The sequence below is a fragment of the Typopeltis vanoorti genome, chromosome 15, assembly GCF_054136105.1.
Source record: "Typopeltis vanoorti isolate ZY-2024b chromosome 15, IOZ_Tvanoo_1.0, whole genome shotgun sequence".
NCBI lineage: Eukaryota > Metazoa > Arthropoda > Arachnida > Uropygi > Thelyphonidae > Typopeltis > Typopeltis vanoorti.
In genome coordinates, this window is record NC_143563.1 from 56,423,169 (window position 1) to 56,444,217 (window position 21,049).

Consider the following 21,049-nt stretch of genomic DNA (forward strand, 5'->3'; position numbering starts at 1 on the left):
AATATGAGAGCTGTATTCTAAGATTGGATAGATTTGAGATTGTACAGAATATAAGCAACTGGACAAGAGAAGTAATGTACCGAGTGAAAAAGCATGCCAAGTTTTCTTGAATCCTAAGATGCTACAGAAGTGTGATTATGCCAGGAAACACTGTCTGTCCAAGAAGAGATCTGTTCTTGACTGTTGATAATACTCAACAATCAAGACCAGAAAAGACTAGTTCATATGAGTAGGATCAGTGGAGAGTGCTATCATCACCAAAACAGTGAATATAGTTTGAGATCAGTGAGAGTAGTTCATTTATACAAGTAGGAGGGTTTGTGGAATAACATTGCCCTGAGCAACACCTGCATTAACAAGAAAATCTGAAAAGAGAACACCTTCCACTGTTATGTGTAGTGAATGACCAGAGACAAAACTGGCAACCCAGTTACAAAGGGAAAAAGGAAGACCATAAGATTGCAATTTACTGAGAAGCTCTCAGTGCCAAACCCTATTGCATGCCTTAGAAATGTCAAGTGCAACAGTGCAGATTTCTCCAAACTTTTCCATGGTACATGTTCAGAGGTGGGTGACAAAACCCAAGGGGTCTGCTGTGGATTTTGATTGGCAAAGTCCATATTGGTAGTTATTAATTAGATGACTTCTCTAGATATCAAAGTAATTGATTGTTAATGGCCTTCTCCATTACTTTGGACAATACTAAAGTGAGAGCAATAGCTTGATCATTGAATGGTAGATGCTTGTCACTTTTTGAATTAGATGATAAAGAACAGATGTTGGTTCAGTGGTGGAATTCCATCAGGACTGGAATATGTAATGATATTGAGACAGACTTAACTGGAGATATGAGCAATTTGCAGATGGGAAGAACTAGGGGTAGAGCCAGATGCTTAAAGAAGGATCTGAACAAGTGAATGTAACCACCAGTTTAATGTTGCAAAGTGTAAGGTCTTGAAATTTGGTTGGATGATAGGCATCTAACTTAAGGCAGGCAAGGATGGGATGCAAAGTATACAATTATGGGTAAATTTTGAAGGTCATAAAATCTGGGAGTGATAGTGGACAAACACTTGAAGTTCAGGGGCCACATTATTAAAATTATGAGAATATCGCAATGGAATTATGCAGTGATGATGAGGACCTTGATATGTAAAAGCAAAGAATTCCTTCTTATAAGACCTTGATCAGGCTGGGACATCTGTGCATGCACAGATCTTATTGCCTTGTTTCCAAGGGCTGAAGATATTGCAGAGAAAGTCCAGATTAGGTTAACTAAAGATATGAAGACAGATTGAGGGACTGCTGTTTTTAGAGTCTTGTAAATAGGAGAATGGATATGTTTGAGATGTATGAGTTAGTGATGGATTGTGTCACTCATCCCCACATCTGAGAATGCAGTTGATATTTGACATCAGTTGCATTCTCAATGGTGACCCTTTGGAAGTAATATAATAGAATAAACAAGAGTGGTTTATTTATGCAGTTCTTATAGTTCAAATATCTATTTTAATTTTTGGATACAGCTGTGTTAAAACAACTGATCAAAAATGGCTACCACAGATATAAAAGTTCTAAAGAAAATTAGGTGCTAAACAGATGGTATCAATCCTATGGGATTGATTCCATTCTGTTCATTTTGTGTTTAAAAATTAAGAACTATATTAAAAATGGAGATATTAGATTCTACTTACAAATTTTTGTAAGTAGAACTAATTTAAGGGTGGTTATTCACTTAAGCATATTGAAAAAACAATAGTCAGCAACATGTGTTTGACATAAGGATGTCAGAAAAAGACACAAAGAATTCATGATGATAAGTAGTTGATGCAATTAGCTGTTTTAGAAGACTGAAATATAAGAGCTGACAGTGTTGAGGTAACTAATAAATCTGATTTGGAAGCAATTGTTAATAGGGAGATGTGTGCAAGTTATAAACTTATGTGAGGTTACATAAAAATAATACATTCTTTCTTTCAGTGTTACAAGGTGATCAGCATTTATTTTGATAAATATAGATACCACAGTCTTATTCTTTAAAAAAAGATGTAGAGACAGACATTCCTTTAAAAAGATATAGAGACAGTAATCTTTATTCATAACTGCATCAAACTAAAAAGGAAATTCACCTCAGAGAAAGCCCTAAGAATTTATAACCATATAGAGAAAGCAATACTCAGAGAGTAGATTCAATGCACTTGCTTAAAATCAGGGATGTCCATGAGAAAATTATTGACAACTTAGCTAAACATACCCTGGAAACAAATGAAATATAACTTGTAGCCAAATTTCTTATATTGAAACAGCCAATGGACAAATTTAAATTTCTCATCATTGAATGCTTTGAAAACAGCCAACCACCAGCCAGTGATAATGGGTGCAACCAACTATAAACAAGAAAGGATAATATCAACCAACCAGAAATAAGTGATAACATGAGCAACCACAGTCTGAACATTAATGAACTCTCGCTACTAAGTGAAGGCCTAAACTTTGCTGTGGCACCTAGGACAGTTAACAAATGGGATTTTACATACCATATTGAGAGAAGTATGGCATTTCTCCCAATACCATAGCTGATAAAATATGATTAGAAACCTCTACCATTTTAAATAATACTAATAAATAATAAATCAATAAGTAACCACATCACCAAATGGGATTAGCATTTGTGAAATCTTTAAAAGCAACTCAGGATACCATTGTTACTCAGGCATCATTAAATAATGATACTGTCATTATTTAAACCAAACAAATTAAAGGTGTGCTAGAGGATAAAATGCACAAGGTATGTTTTCCAGGCGGTAAAATGAGTAGAGTGATTGAGGCATTGAATATGAGGCGGGAACGAGCAAAAGAGTTAATTGTATTAATTGGTATGAATGATTTGAGAGAGAACAAAGAGCATGTCAAAATGAATGTCAGGAGACTGCTTGGAAAGATAAAGGAGAATAGTGTGACAGGAAGGGTGGTCAGTGTGTTGCCTAGGTATGATTGTGGTGAAATGAGGCGGAGAGCAAGGATTATGAATGATATTCTGGCTGAAATGTGTGAGGAGATGGGAGTACAGTTTGTTAATGTGTGGAATGAGTTTGAGGGACGAAGTGAGCTGTATGGGAGCGATGGACTGCATTTGAGTGGTTATGGTGTGAGTCGCTTGGAGAGACTGCTGCTGGAAGGTAGAGAAGTGAATAGAGAGAATGAATCAGATCGAGAGGGGAGTGATGTGGAAGAGCAGGAGAGTAAGACAGGAGAGATTGAAGGAGTGGAAATGAATGTGGAAGTGAGTGGTATGAGTATAGAAAATGAGAGAATGGGTGTGCAAGAGGAGCAGGGAAACGGCGAGGCTCAGGGTGGACAGGGATACACAGCGTGAGAAAGGTGGATGCTCCAAGAGGAGGTGAGAGAATGTGTAGGCAGGAAAGTATCACATCGGGTGAGTGGTATCAGTGGAACTAGCTGTAGATCCAGAAATGAGTTGTTGTGTTTGTATACCAATGCTAGAAGTATAAGAAACAAGGCAGATGAAATGGTTGCACTAATTGCGTCTGTGCACCCAGAGATTGTCGGAATAAGTGAGACATGGTTAGATGAGGATGACATCCTGACAGGAATAGAGATGGAAAGGTATGATGTGTTTTGTGAGGATAGAAGGGGTAAAAAGGGAGGGGGAGTGCTATTGATGATAGAGAAAGAGTTATGTCCATACAAGGTAGAGATGCAAGAGGGAAATGGGGCCAGTGGTTTTGAGGCAGTATGGTGTGAGATAGAGGTGAATAGAATCAAATACTTGGTGGGATGTTGTTATAGACCTGGTAATGTGGATGGTGGTGATAGTGAAATGTATAGTCAAATAAGCCAAGCAAATAAGAAAAGGGTGATCATTATGGGTGATTTTAATTATGGCAATATAGACTGGAATGAAGAGATAGCAACTGGAAGTAAAGAAAATGAGTTTCTTGAGTTTTTGAGGGATAACTACCTCAGACAGTATGTAACAGAGGGCACAAGAGGATTAAGGGTCTTGGATTTGGTCATCTCATCGGAGGATGTAATTATCAATGAGGTATCAAATCATCCACCAATTGGTGAAAGTGACCATGAGGTGATTACTTGGGTGGTTGCCAGCAGTGCAAGGACCCCTGTGAAAAAAGGGTATATGTGGAACTACAAGGGGGGGGGGGTGATTATGAAGAGCTCAGGAGACAGCTTGCAGGTGTAGCATGGAATGAGGAGTTAGCTGGAAAAGAGATCAATGCAGCTTGGGGGATTTTCAAAAAATATTTAGTGGATGCAATGTCTAAATGTATACCACGGGTGAGAAGGTTAAATAAGTTAGGTGTGAGATGGATGAATAAAGAGATTAGGCATGCAATACAGAGAAAAAGGGCATTGTGGAGGCAGCATAAGAGAAGTGGAAGTAACCAATTTCATGAGTTCTACAAAGACCAGGCAAGGAGAGTGACTTGGTTGGTGAGAGTAGCTAAAGAGAGGTATGAACAGCAGTTAGCTAATGAAGCTAAAAAGAATCCTAGGGAGTTCTTTCGATATGTAGCCAGAAAAAGAAAGAATGATTATGGAAGGATGACATTGATTGGAGGAAATGGTATAAAGACAGCTGTTGCAGAATGTGTGGTGGAGATACTTAATGAGCAGTTCATAAAGATCTTTCAATCTTGTGAATGTGACTTCATGGAGAGATTAAGAGCAGTTGATGATGGGGAGGAGAGACTGACTGTAAGTGAGCAAGAGGTGTTTGGGTAGTTGAGTAAACTAGATGTAAATAAGGCTGTGGGACTTGATAATATATCACCGCGTATTCTGAAGGAATGTGCCAGAGTGTTGACACCTGCCTTGACATATTTTTTTAATACGAGTCTTGCACTTGGTCAAGTCCCTAAAGAGTGGAAGGAGGGCAAGATTGTGCCACTTCATAAAGGAGGTGATCGTACTCAAGCATCAAACTATAGGCCTATCTGTGTGTCAGGTGTTGTGGTTAAGTTGTTGGAGAAGCTTGTGAGAACTAGGATCCAGAGTTGGGTTGACAACAATGGTATAATCTTTGATGGACAGCATGGATTTGCTAAAGGGAGGTCGTGTTTTAGTAATCTACTTACTTATTACAATAAAGTGACTGCTTCCTTGGACAGAGGAGAAGGATACACAGTAATATACTTGGATTTTGCAAAAGCTTTTGATAGAGTACCTCATGATAAGTTGACAGTCAAACTAGAGCAGATGGGGTTGGATATTAGATTAGTGCATTGGATTGGAGGCTGGCTATCTGATAGGTATCAACAAGTTGTGTATGGGGGTGCAATATCCAGGAAAAGGAAAGTCACTAGTGGAGTGCCTCAGGGATCTGTTTTAGGGCCATTACTATTTAACTTGTATATTAATGATATTGGCGAAGATTTGGATGGAGATATTCAGTTGTTTGCAGATGATGCAAAGTTGGGACGAACCATAAAGAGTAGTGAAGATGTTGTGGCCTTGCAAGAAGACTTGAATAAATTGAGTGATTGGGCAAGCAAATGGGGATGCGAGTTCAATGTTGCAAAATGTAAGGTTTTAAAATTTGGAAAACAAAGATGGGATGCAGAATTTATGCTTGGTGAGAATATATTGTTGGAAGTAGAGGAAATAAGAGATCTGGGAGTGATAGTGGATAAGGATCTAAAATTTAGGGGACACATCACCAAAATTGTGAAAACAACACAAAGACTTCTGGGAATGATGAGGAAGACACTGACGTGTAGAAGTAGGGAGATTCTTGTTCCATTGTATAAGGCTTTGATTAGGCCACACATGGACTATTGTGCCCAGATTTGGTCACCTGGTTTTCAGAAGGATGAAGAGATGTTGGAAAGGGTGCAAAGGCGACTGACTAAGGTAGTTTCTGACCTCTGGAATGTCGAGTATGAGGAAAGATTGAAAAGATGTAATTTGCAGAGTCTAGTGGAGAGAAGGAAGAGGGGAGATATGATAGAGACCTACAAGTTGGTAAGGGGTTGTTATAGGATCAATGGTGGAGAAGTTCTACAGAGAATAGTGGGAGATCACGGGAGAACCAGAGGTCATACCTGGAAACTGTATAAAGAGGGTGTGAGTAGGGGAGTGAGAGGCAGGTTTTTTTCGTGCAGAGTTGTGAATGATTGGAATGCCTTACCTGAGAGTATGGTGTCTGCAAGGAGTTTGAATGTGTTTAAGACCCTGTATGATGAGATGTGTGTGAGATAAAAGGACCTCCTAGATGAGTCTTTGACTCCTTGAGGTCTTGTTTTAATAATAATAATAATAATAATAATAAATTACCTTCAAAAAAATGAATCAGTCTCAGACAATGGCACCTATCAACTTCTCAAATATAACCGAACTAATCAGATTAAAAAGAAAACAGAACTACTTAAATTGATCACTTCCTGGTCTGCAAACACAGTTAAAATCTACTTCCACACTATGCTCATTCACGAAGAATTTACGAGTTGCCTAAGATTCATAAGCAGAACATACTATTTTGCCCAGTAGTTAGTATTGACAGCCCCCAGTTATCTTAGTCAAAAAACTAGCTTTGATATTTGAGTTGGTAGGTCATTCCTCCTCCTATATAAAAAAATGCACACTTTAAACAAAATTAGACATCACACTGGGGGAAAAAAGTGATTTATTAGTCAGTTTTTGATGTATCTGCCCTTTTCACGAATGTTGCAATCATTGAGATAATTCTTTTACTTGATAAATTCACACCTGATATTATGGCATTCTTTGCCAATGTACTATGTTTTGGTTATTTTGCATGGCAAATTACTTTTTACTTGCAGAAAGAAGGCACAGACATGAGCTTACTTTTATCCTCTTCCAGTTGCTAACTTTATATGGAAGCTTTTGAGCAACATGCTATGGATTCCTTTACTTTTAAACCCAGTCTGACTTAGGTATATTAATGATGTTTTTGTTATCTGGTCCCACGGTTGCCAGACATTACTTTCCTCAGCCAGCTGAACAAACAACACAATCCACAGATGAAATGGAAAGTCAGAACACTTCCATTTCTAGATACAGTTTTCACGCATCTTCCTTCCACAATCTTTCTTTCACTGTTTATCGTAAGTCTACATACTGGCCAATATATGCTCATAAACTCTTACCAACACAAAAACTAGATGTTATTAACACACTAAAAAAACTTTAAAGATTTGCTCCAATGAACAGGCACTTCAGCATGAATTAAAAATCATCAGCAATACCTTCCTAAAAAAATGGCTGCAGCAAAAATACTATCAACAAAATTCTTCACAAGAATGCACCTAATAATAAAAAATAAAGTAGATTACAATTAAACTGCCATTCCATGCAAATAAAGGACTATCAGATAAAATAAATGGAATACAACCTTAATGCACCTTTAAACCTCCTACAAAATTAAAGATCTTATTGAACTGCTCCAAGGCCCCCCGGCCCACCCAAGAGTATACCCTATTCAATCACCTGTAACTTGCCTTATAGAGATGAAAATGGAAGCACAATTCCTATCTGAAAAAAGAACATAAATGACACATTAAATTTAATAACTGTGGTAAATCTGGCCTTTCTGATCATGCCATGAATACACAGAATGATTAGTCCCTGTTTATTACATCATACCAAAATGTGGGATGGATGCAAATTTAAGGAGGCTTGTGAAATTCTAATCAACCACCTTAATCTTAACAATAATTTAGCCTAAAAATACCAATATGGAATATGGATGGCACATATTCTACCCACATAACCTTTTGTTCTAAGAGTTCATTATAAATTATAATTAGGATGTAATTTAGAATCTTAGTCTTAATATAACAAACACTTATGTTAAATTATTGATTAGGCCACCACTATTGCTGTATTAAAAGATAATATGAATTTGTTCTCTGACCATGTTATAAAAAAATAGGGCTTTTTGTGTGTGTTTTTTTTCTCACTAGAGGTCAGTCCAGTAGAATAACAGTGGATCAGATCATTGTCACTTTGGCATACTGTTTCAGTTGTAATGTAGCTTGTCTCTGTATACATGTATATATTACAGATAATAAAGGTCAAAATGTGTGGAAAATTCAAGTAATTATTCTCAACAGGGTAGTAGTAGTCTCCATAGTTTATCAAAATGAATAATGCATTCTTCATTGTGTTGAGCTATCATACTAATTTGTGTTCTCCTTGAAGTACATACCAGAAAATATTTTTATAGAAATTTTTTTTATTGATATCTTTCTCTTCCTAAGATATAATATGTAACTCATAATATACAGCTGACATTAATAGCCCATAATTCCTACTTGCTGTTGAAGGAAACATTTGAGCTTTAAGCATCTGCTGCTTTCTAATAAAAGTATACCAATATAAAAAGGTAAATCAGTGTTCACATATACAATAAAATAAAAATACAGCAGAACAATAATGAACTATTATTAAGTATTTTATTTTTATATATGAAGCTCATTGGTTATACTGTATTTTAGATGGACTGGACTTTTGTCATCGAGGAAGTTTCAGGGTTGCTCTTTGATTCATTGGTTCTATTAACAAATGTTGGTAGTTGCTCTAGTCTACATCTGCCAAACAATGTACACAGCAGGCTGATTGCATATATGTATTCCCCACGAACCACACAATGATGAAATGTTAATGATGATGCAGTAATAGCTTCTTTCAGAAATTACTACGAATTAGTGCTGTAATGAAACTGCACTAAATGGGGCAGGCATTAAGTGGGATGTTGCTATATGTCTTGTGCATAATGTTACAATTCTTTCCTATAGCTTTTAGTTTTAGTAAAGTAAAAACTGGATATTTATTATCGTTATCTTCTGAGATTCCAGGGAGTCAAGGACTCATCAAGAGAGACCATAGTTCACCCACACAGTCATATTTTCTCTTAAATTCATTAACCCTAGATGCATTCACCACTTCAACAAGCAGACATTCCACTCACTCACTTCTCTATTGAAAGAAAAATATCTCTCACCCTTTTTTTAACCACACAGAAATTAACTTCCATATATGTCCCATTGTCCTCTCCCCAACTTCATCAACTGATGCCTTATAATACCTTTCAAAATTTTATAGACTTACTCTATCACCATTATTTTTTATTGCTTACCAATGTCTGCAGGCCTCATACACTCAGTCTGCCCTTGTAATCTACATTCCACAATTCAATATCATCTTTGATACTCTTATTTGCACTCTTTTCATAACTTCTTTATCCCTTCTAAACCCAGGAGATATAATTTGTGTATAGTATCAAGAACTTGTAAAGAGAGAGAAATGACTTCCACATATCAGTTTTCATTTCGGCATGCCGGTTATAGCAAAGTCCAACAGTATCATAGGGTATCTGTTATATTTATCCAACTCATTTGTAACATTATTATAAAATATCAGCAAATTGCTAAAACATGACCTCCCTTTAGTAAAGCCATGTAAGTTCTTACCAGCTTCTCTAAAATCTTCCACACTCCAGAGATACTGATAGGTCAGTAGTTACACATCAGTTTTTTGCACCACCCTTTTACAGCCAAACGCACATTCTTTCTGTTCCTGTGGGAGCTTTCCTGAGCTGAGATCAAGTTATGCAAATATGTCAGGAGTCAAGTGAATTTGATTGAACACGCCTTTAGCATATGTGCTGATATTCCATTCCTATTTCCGAATTCTTATCCAGGTTATGCAACAGCTCTTGAACTTCATTCTCGTATGCCTCTGTCTCTTCATCCAGTATAGTGGTATCACTATTTCACCATATTACATATATGTGGTTGATAGATCTTAGCAAAGTGAGCACTAATTATTTGAACAATCACAGCTTCTGACACATTCATTAAGAACTATTCCTCCACGTTTATTTTTTTTCTTCTTTCATTTGCAGCATAACAAGAAAATTCTTTTTAGTTGCATTTAGTCTGTACATTTAATTTATTTTCAGACTCCAGTTTAGTTTTCTGTACGATACTCATAACTTTGCTAGCCTATGCTTTGTATATTTCATACTCTCACTCTTATCCTCGCAATATTCCTTCCACGTCATTGTCTTATAGATCTCTTGCTTAATAAGATTGCATAATCTATTTCACTCACTCAATTTGTTCTTCGAATTCTAGTATCTGAAAGTGCTTAAAGAGGAGCACTTTCATATACTGCCCCTCTTTAAGCACCTTTTCAAAGCGCTTCCCATGCTTTGCTTGATATCCTTTCCATTCAGTAACAGACCGATGATAGCATTATCATGAGTTTATAATTTCTAGCATTGTAGTTCAGCATGTAGCCTGTCCTAATTGGAACATCCATATAATCAGCTACTTCCCAGCACAGTATATGGCATGATCACTGTCACCAGCTGATGGCAAAAGTTATTACGAGGGTGGTCTGAAAAGTTCTCAGCCTAACAATGAAAAAACGATTTTATAATTTCAAAATTATTTTTATTTTTCAACATAATCTCCCTTAAGACTAATACATTTATTACCTTTAAAAGAACATCAAAAACAAATAGCCTTTGTTTCTTCATGAAGTTAATACATTCATGCCACTGTTGGCTTAGAGCAGTGTTTCTCAAAGTGTGGTACGCATATACCCCGAGGGGGGGTATACGCGAAAGATCTTCAGAAGGGTAGAGGTGGTCTGAAAAGTTCTCAGCCTAACAATGAAAAAACGATTTTATAATTTCAAAATGATTTTTATTTTTCAACATAATCTCCCTTAAGACTAATACATTTATTACCTTTAAAAGAACATCAAAAACAAATAGCCTTTGTTTCTTCATGAAGTTAATATATTCATGCCACTGTTGCTTTAGAGCAATGTTTCTCAAAGTGTGGTGCGCGTATATCCAGAGGGGATATATGCGAAAGATCTTCAGAGGGGGGGGGGTATGTGGCAATTTTCAGCTATGCATCATTAACGTATGGAATCATTATTAAGAAAAAAAATCGAATTATTTTAAGTGTATATATTTCTCAGTAAATTATATATTATGTATGAATTCTCCTATTCAAATTGCGCATTACTATCGCCACACTGTTCACGTCCTGCGATAATAACTCGCTCCCTTTGGTAAACAACATGCCCTCCCCAACAGCGTCACTATACTGAAGATCGACAAGAAAAACAAGTAGTTTCATTGTATCACTGAATAAGGTACAGAGACATTTGCAGTTTGTGTAATGTATTTCTCAACAAATAGTGCAATTAGAGATTGCACTATTTGTGATAAAATCTGCACTAACTAATGAATCAGATCTCCCCTCCAACAGAAACTGCTGTGTAGACTCTAGCAAAACCATATGTCGCCGGTGCAACAGCATATGGTTTTGCTTGGCACCATCCCATCGTGAACATGTTAAAACTAAGAAATATATAGTGAATGTGTTTCAGATATGGAATTCGGTTGAAGAGCATTAGCATTTAAACTCAACAGTTGGCCTGCTTTTGTCTTTGGTTCGTGCGATCTCTTGTTAATACCACACCAATCATATGCACTTCTTCATAGCTGCTCTATCTCTACTGGCCTACCATTGCTGTCTGTTTTGTGCCCTGCTTTCACTTCTCATTGGTCATTCATGAAGGATTGTTCATTACGTATCTCAAGTCTTGTAAATTACTGGTAATTTTTGCTTGAAATAATGGAAAGAAGATGACGCTATTTGAGTAGATGACTTTGACGATGCACACAAGGAAACTGTTCTCAATGCCAAAAGTAGTGATAGCAAATAGGAGCTTCTTGGTAAGTTACACCATTTTCAGTTTTTTTCCTGAAAACTTTAGTTTCCGAAAATCCTTGCATATGTCTCGCACCACGATTTTTAGCTTTAATTTTTGGAAAAAAAAGTGTGAGTTATATTCGAGTAAATACGGTAATTTTTTAGCTTTCAAATTCTTAAGTATGGATCATTGGTAAAATACTGGATTTATAAAACACACAAAAGAGAACAATATAGCAAATACATGCAACTGTAAGCAACAAGAAAATGTTGATATTGCATCTGGATCAAATAAAATTGATAAGGGTGTGTCATCTGACATCTCTAGAGGACCAACTAGGAAGAAGATGAAAAATCTTCATAAGTATGATATGAATTACTTGAAATGTGGATTTTCATGGACGAGAAATGAAGAGGAACTGATTCCAAATTTTGTTTTATTAAAAATAAATCATATTTTTTGTTTACATTAATATATTGTATAAATTCAAATAAAATAGACATTTACAATGAAATATACTTTATTTATTTATTAATATTTTGGTAAGGGGGTACTTGGTAATAATGAAAATTTAAAAGGGGGGTACGCGGATATCTGAAATTTGAGAAACACTGCTTTAGAGCATCAAACTGGTATTTGCTATTTGCATATGCACTACTACCGCTTCTGAGCATTGTAAGACTCGTGTTTCTCTGCTGCATAATTCAGTTTGGCCAAGCTACTTGAATCGTGTGGATGTGTAGACACTGCCGCAAGGTAATTCTGAATGGCCTGGGGACATTCTGTCATAAATGAATGTCACTGAATGTGTTAATCTGTGCATCACCTTCAAACCATTTCAAAAACTGTCTTTTCTACCATCCAACGAGGATAAATTACTACCCCCTCAAGTATCTTGTTCCTGTTATTTTGGACATGCAGGCTGTTCCTCAGAGATTAGAATCCAAGAATGTCAGAACTATATGAGATTATTGGAATCTGATGTCTGACTTGGCTTATTGTGCCACTAACACTAACCAGAGTTCTTTGGAATCTAGCCAAGATTTTGCACTCGCATCTAAATCTCATCTGCTACAACTGCATTCCTCCCTCAAAGTTTTGGGAGTAATTGCCTCCGTAGCACAATTGGAAGAACGGCGGTACATTGCACCCTTCAACTGGAATAGGCCTAAGTTCAATTCTTGTTGCGACGGGAGGAATCTTTATCTGGACGATTTCAATCGAAGGTGAGTTAGCCGATCTCATACGGAGGTAGCAGCGTTTATTCTCCCGGAAACTCGGGCTTTTCATCCCACATACAGACAAATTGGCCCTTCAGAACACACGCAATTTTCAGACAAAAAATACTAGTTGTAGTGATGGTGGAGGTGGGCGATAGATGGTGTTGATGGAGATGATTCGCAGTATCGGTTCGGTGTAGTGGTTGAGACAGTTGTAGGTGCCTCCCGCAATGAGTCTTCAGACTCCTTGGAGGTATCAGGAATAATAATAATTACAATCAATTGTTCATAGTATTTTTTTTTTTGAATAATCAATGTAACAACCTGTATTGAATTACAAAAATTGTTTCCTTTGAATTCATTCACCTCTAATAGTGTGTTCAGTTTACTTACATAACTGTAACACAGCAGGTAATTTTTGGTAAATTTAATTTATTAAGGAATGATATTTTGAAATATTAATTTTGATCTTATTAACCATTGTTATTAGGAAAAAACTTCTCCGGTGATATATATGATCTCAAAATATGGACAACAGTACGAATGTAAATTGCCTCAACTTGAAAGTGACCAGCCATCAACAGAATCTAAAGACAGTTCGTCTGAAGATGTAATAGACATTAAAGATATATTAAAACCTTTAAATAGTGCCCCTTGTTTATTAAAGGTGAGATGTTTTTCAAAAATCTTATGTAGATTGTCATTGTAAATCAGTGTTGATCCATTAGAAATGTGCTGATCATTTCATCAGTGTTCTATATTGGCATTTATCTATATCTTATTCATAATATACAGCTTAAATAATATTTCTTGGCAAATGTTAATGCTGCTAGTTTTCATTTGAATTACTCGCTGATTAACGGAACATATTATACTGCAACCTTGCACAAACAGAAACATAACTCACTATAAAACCTGTATTCTATCACTTTTTTTGGCCATGGTGTTTCTTGCACAATAAAACTTCTCACTGACTCTCTTCATAAGAAATCATGCTAAACTAACCAGATTCATTAGCCATGAAAAAAATAACTAAAAATAAAATAAATAAATAAAAAATTGGACGAGCAGTTAACAGAGAACTCAGATGGAGGCAGAATACATTTGGGGAGCCCTGAATTTGAGTATTAATTTTTTTTTTAAATTAAAATTATAATGTAAATATTATTAAATAATTATGAAATAATAGTTATTTCATGAATATCAATTTTATTATTGTTTGCATGTTGGATTTGCTCAGGATACTATCTTCTTTTTTCCAACCTACAGGCTGTTTATTCAGATCTTATTGTTGTATACTGCCTGAAGTGACCTTAAAAATTACTATGCTTATATTATTATGTTGGTTAAGTAGAATTACTTGATTATTTTATCTGCAATCTGCCCATTGTATTAATGTGATTGGTTATAAGACTGTCTTTCTTGTCATGGGGATTATCTCACACACACACACACACTCACACACACACACACACACACACACACAGAGGATGGCCATAATTAAAGTAGAATTGTGCAGAGAACCCTGCAGAGAAAAATGTATTGGATGAAATTCAAAACCTGGCGTAAATACACTCTGGAACATGGGGTTTTATTTACAGATGATAAAAAATAGTACAAAATTCTGACACCAGGGGACATTTGGCACTTTGAGTACATGGTTTGGGATTAATTACCATATTTTTTGCATTTTATGATGCACTATTTGTATTGGACACATCATATTTTTCATGTTGAATTTATGGGGGGGGAATTCTTTGCAGTATAAAACACATGAATTGTGCATCAGATTTTTCATGTAAATATTATCTTTTTTTATTTTAAATTTTAATATATATATTATCTGTTTATTGGATTAAATTTTCAAAAAACTCTTATTAAAAAATCAAATCATTAAAAAATTTAACTTATTATAACATATTATAAACAATATTTTTTAAAAAATTTCATTAATCTTTTCAAACCTTTATTCATCTTCTCTCAAAATTTTCTGAACTTGATTCTTCATCAGAAACCGAGTCGTTTCTATCTTGAAATAATAAGTCATTCCTCCGTACCATCATGAGAATTACTAATGCCACACTTTTGAAAAGATTTTATAATTTCAGGTTTCACTTCATTCCATGAACTCTTGACCCATTTGCACATGGGTGAAATTGTGGCCTTCTTTCCTCTCCTACTAGTAGATGTTTCCTCAAAATTTGGAAATTGCATCCAATTGACCCATTTTTCCCTCATAAATTCTTGAAATGGTTTGTTTAATTGATATATCTAAAGGTTGAAGTGCAGAGATGAGTCCTCCTGAGATTACAGCTATTTTTGAGTTCATTTTGTGAAGTTCATTCTTAACAGCTTCATTTTATGGCATCTAAACAACTGATTCCCTACTAACAAAGCAGGTTTCTGATGTAAATTACCAGGATGTCTGGACCACCCCTTTTTTATCCATAACTCCATCCCTTCCTCATCCATCCATCCATCCTTTTGGATGAATATGAATGTAAACTGTTTTGGGAAGTTTTTCTTTGGGCATTATTTTTCTTTTAAAAATTATAAAAAGGTGGCAATTTTGTTCCATCTGCACAGCATGACAAAACAACAGTATAGTGGGTTTTTTTCATGACCAGAAGTTTTAACACTTTTTTTTTTTTTACTTTTGGAGTCAAATCTTGTTTGGGGGGCACATCAAAAGTCAGAGGCACTTCATCCATATTAGTGATCTGTGAAATCGATAATTTGAAACTGAAAAATGCCAGAATTTGTGTGGCATTTTTTAGTTTCATTTGCAATCATATATCATTTCTCTTCATAAATCTAAAGCATCATGATGGTGACCTTCTCTTCATAAATCTAAAGCATCATGATGGTGACCTGTAAAATCAATGATATTTCTTTCTGTTTTTGTAGATACGTAGCAACCCTATCTTCTTTGATCCATTATCCAAGTTTTTAATTCATTTCAATTTCTGGTCATTTTGCTAGTTTTCTGTGGAGATTGTGTTTTTTAGAATTTGCTTCTATTAATTGCTGCTCTTGTTTCCTCAAAGTTCATACAATTTTTTCTGTAGGCAGAGGACCCAAGTGCTGCTCTATTGCCATTCTTTTTTGCATACTTAATCATACTATGCTTAAATGCAGTTGTATAGCTATGTCTGTGCTTTGTAGAATCCATGGGTTATAAAAAAAAAAATTTAATATAATGTATTGATTACCAGCTTAAATGCATGGCTGTTAACAACCGTGTAACTATTTAAACCAATTGCGCATCCGACAAACAATGATGCACCTAACCGCGGATACATAAAAAACTGATTGGTGTATAAGATGCACCAATTTACAAGACGCATCCTAATTTTCAGATAAATTTTAGGTACAAAAAAAAAGTGTCTTATAAGGCAAAAAATATGGTAAATAGTAATGGGAGAGACAAGAAATCAATTTTTGTGTTCGTATAACTTACAGATGTGGTTCAATTTGTCCTCCTTTCAGATGTTCTAAGAATTGCATTCTGTGAATGACATTTTCTTCAGCAGAACACAACTGATCTACATTGATTTGCCTCACATGCTGTTATTTTGTCTTTCAAGGTTGTTAAATCAAGAACATGTCCTTCATACACCACACATTTCAGATGACCCTACAACCAAAAGTCACAGGGTTTGAGATCAGATGAATGAGGTGGCCAATGCTGTGGGAAATGCACAACTAATCACTGTGTTCTGTGAAGTGTTTTTGTAACATTCACTGTACCAGCATTCCAATGTGAGATGCATCAAGGCATCTTTGCTGCTGCAGTTGCAGAACAACAAAGTTGTGTAGCATCTTTCGATACCTATTAACAGAGACAGTACAAGTCACTGGTCCTGTTGGGCGAAGTTCTTCAAAAAAAAAAAGTATGAATCAATAATAAATGATACAGTGAAATCACAGCACACTGACTTCTGGTGAGTGTAAAGGGTCTGTGGGAAAACACGAGGGTTATTCGCAGCCCATATGTGGCATTTGTGTGAGTTAACACTACTGTTCAGATAAAAAAAAAAATGTACCTCATCACTCCACAAGATGTTCCATGGCCATGTATCATCAATCTCCATTCAAGCTAAGAATGTATCAGGGCAAACTGCAGTCGAATTTCTGCATCACCATGAAGCAAAGCTTGAGTATGGGAGATCAGGTAGAGGAAAAACCTCTGCATTTGATGTAGGAATTTCCACACGGTTGAGTATGACATCCCATTTGCCTTGATGTTGCCTGAACACTACTGGATCCTTGTGCGTTATTCAATCCGTGTTCAAAGACGGCACTTGCAACTTCATCAATTTGTTGAGGAATATTCATTTGTATCCTCATCCTGGCATCACTGCTAAAGATCTGCTATTTTCAAATCAAAAACTGGGGGGGGGGGGGAATAATCACACAGAAGTGCTGTATGTACTAAAGTAGCTTATTTTTATTCTAGCAGTAATTACAGAAAAAATGGAAAGGATTCTAGCTTCATGAGTTGAATATCAAAATAAAGCTTTCCATTTTTACTCCAGTGATTAAAAAAATGCTCAAAAATGTCTTTATAACATGATCCTGAGACTAAAACAAATTTAAAAACCATCATGGCTTCTGCATTGTAAAACTGATGGGAAGAAGTTGGTAAAATTTCACAAGCATGTTCAGTACTTTAGTTAATATTCAAAATTGTGAATGCAGAAAAGTGTTTACTTTAAATGAAACTATTTTGATATGGAAATGCAAGTATTGTTTCTATGCGTTCAAAAATTTCAAGGTTAATGAAGGATGCAAACTTATATTAAGAAGTTCAGAGGGAGAAATGATCCTGCATGTGTTGTCTTGATGTCAGATGCCTTCATTAATATCAAAACTCTGAAATCTTCATGTTAAACACAGTGAAAACTAATCAGTTGAATGTCTGGTGTAAGTTTAATTTACTGTCTTTCTTTCTTTTTTCTTGTTTACTCTTTTTACTTCTTTCTGCTATTAAAGTTTCATAACTTTCATATCACTATTCCCCCTTTTTCTCCTATCAATCAACTTCTGCAATCCACACTCCTTAATCTATCCTCATAAGGAACATCATTCCACAGACTATCTTGGTTGCTCTCCTCTGAATCTTCTCCACTGCTTTCTTATTCTCCAAGAAATCCAGAAGATCAGATGTATCAAGTTCTTATAAAGTGGAATAACCTCCTTATCTCTACTTTGTTCTTCAATAGCCAAGTAACTTTATGAGCAACCTTAGCAATATGTTCTCTAAACTTTAACTCTGTCTACCACTACCTCGAAACCTTTAGCTTCATCTATTTCCTCTAGTACAGTTCCATCATGTAGTACAAGCTTGCAATTTATTTATCCCAAAATACATAACTTTACATTTCTCCACATTAAACTGATACCCATTGTCTTCTAACTATACTGACAGCCTATTTAAATTGTCTTGAAAACTCTCTACATTGCCTTGAATAACTATTACTCTATTTAATTTTGCATCATTAGTGAACAACTGAATATTTCTTTTCAAGTTATTTCCTATATCATTTATGTACAAATTAGACAGTAATGAGCCTTGCATGCAGCACACCACTGGTCACCTTCTTTTATCTGGATTCTGCTCCTCCATATACCACTGTTTGATATTCACCCTCAGCAGCCACCCTCTTATCCACATAACCAGTATCATATCCATTCCTGTTTGTTCTGATGTGCATAACAGGGTTCTATGTGGTATTCTGTCAAATGCCTTTGTAAAATCCAGCAGAATCATCATATAGCCATTTCCTTTATCCAACTTAGATGTAACTGTATTATAAAAAGTTAGTAAATTACTAAGGCATGACTGATCTCTAGATTCACCATAACTATCTCCCATGCACTATTAACATCCTTTCCTTGCAGGGTTTTATGTCCTGGTACAGATTCAAGCTCCCTCCTAAGCCTTTTAGTTCCACATATACCCTTTCTTGACAGAATATTCTTCATGTTTTACAATCTCCCAAGTCAATATCGAATGGTCATTTTTTTTAAGGCAATGAGTCACCTTGGTTACAGATAGTTTTTCCAATCCTATGACCAGGTTCAATATTCTCACACCCCTCTTCCCTTCCATCACATACTGCCTCATGTAATTATCTCTTAGTAGGTGTATGAAGTTTATTTCCTTCCTGCCATGTGATCTTTCTTCCTTCCAGTCTATATCTCTCCATAATAATAATCACTGGACCTCTACTCATTGTACTAATTTTCCATTGCATGTCTTCCGAATCCCCCAGGCCTATAGCAATAATCAACTGTGTTTTGTCTTACTGGCTTTGATCTCACACCAAACTGCTTCAAATGAACAGCCACCCTCCTGCCTATCTGCTATTCTTTTTGGCTGCAATTCATCTGCTGTCATCAATACCCCTCCCCATCTTATCTTCTTTATCTTCCCTGAAAATACTAAACCCTTCACATACTATCCTGTAACTATATCATCTGCTGTTAGCCAAGTCTCATATAGTGAGACTTGACTAACCAACAGCAACATGCTATTCTTTATTTATGCCCTATAACTTTTGGCAAGGTTGCACTAACCAATGCCAAAAACTCCTCCCTCTTGTATCTGATACTTCTGGCATTAGCATATAGAAACTTCATTACTATCAAACTGAATATTCCTGAATTGACTACCCTATTCAATATTTTTGCTTGAGAGACTAGGTTCTGCACTTTGTCATTCTCACACTCACTTGCCTTCACACACACACACAACTGCTTCTACCCTAATTGTTTAAGTTTTCCTGAATTTGCTCTTCAGCATGCTTAGTGAACAAAGCTGTCTTTAGACACCTAACACCAAAACCATTTAGATGCAGTCCATCAGCATTATACAGATCCTTCTTTCCCTCAAACACAGACCACAGACCCACAAATCCTACATCAATTTCTTTCTGCATTTTCATTTCATTAGCTATCAATGTCCTCCTCTATCATAGCATGGCAGGAGGCTTATAATCTTCACCTTCTCATTCTTCATTTTTGCTCTAACAACTCCTTTATGTCTTCCCTCATAGAATACTTCTCACATCTCAGGTCATTAGTGCAAACCAAGACAATTACTTCTTTTGCCTTACCTTTTTGCATACAGACTATTTGCCTTACCTTTTTGCATGGCATGACTAATATCATTAATTTTAGCACCAGAGAAACATGATTTTATTACACTTTTATTAAGTACTTCCCTGATCATTGAGTCTCCATATAACTTGTTTTTCTTGTTTGTTCACATGGTGTCAGTTCTTACTTTGGACCACCTGCTTCTTTCTCTTCTCAGCTCTCCTAATCTCTTGCCACTTCTGCAACTTTTCGATTTCGAGCTTTTTCTTGTGAAGGATGATATTCAAGCATGCTATTTCTTTATGTCCATTTTATTCTCCTGTATTTTCACCACCACACATTCAGCATTAATTCCAACATTTGCTGTCCTCTCTGCTAACATCTGCTTTGTTCTTGTCACCTAACTGGTGCTCACTTTTGAAACGTTTATTAATACATATACACTTGCTCTCCAATTTCAGTTTCCTTCCTTATATACTTTAATTTTCATGATGAATACATCTCACACTGCACTGCACAAAATCATGCAAATCCAAATCACCAGGCAACATGGTCTTTGCTGCCGTTGTATTGCCATGCATTGCCACCATACCTACAATATCGTATTTAAACAGAAAAAAAATAAAGTTTACTTACAAACTAAATAATCTCTCAATCACACACCTGTTTAAAACAAAAACTACAATAAGTTAACCTAGTATTATCAACTAAAATATGAAAAAATTGCATATCTTTCAGTAGTCCTAATGACTACTCAACTCGCAATATGCCACCTGGCATAGCCAATTTTTAGGTTCAAGGGGAAGTATGGCAGATTGTGTGGATAGTTTGGGTTTTTCTTAGTTAGTCTTTGGTCTCCATGGAGGTTCTCATATAATAATAATAAATTACAATATAAATTTACTTTATATTTTTATTATGTTTACGTCAGAATTATTTCTTATTATGTAACTCTTTTTCTTTTCTTGATAGTTTCACAACATTCT

At 35.7% G+C, this 21,049-nt stretch overlaps 1 protein-coding gene across 1 annotated transcript in view; it reads left to right on the forward strand.

The window, feature by feature from the left end:
- LOC150098777 (protein OS-9-like) overlaps nucleotides 1-21,049 on the forward strand; it is a 210,522-nt gene that overhangs the window by 28,700 nt on the left and 160,773 nt on the right. Inside the window, exon 2 of the mRNA XM_090405721.1 lies at nucleotides 13,450-13,626. Within this exon, the coding sequence (XP_090261847.1) occupies nucleotides 13,450-13,626 (177 nt within the window). The remainder of the gene's footprint in view (nucleotides 1-13,449; nucleotides 13,627-21,049) is intronic.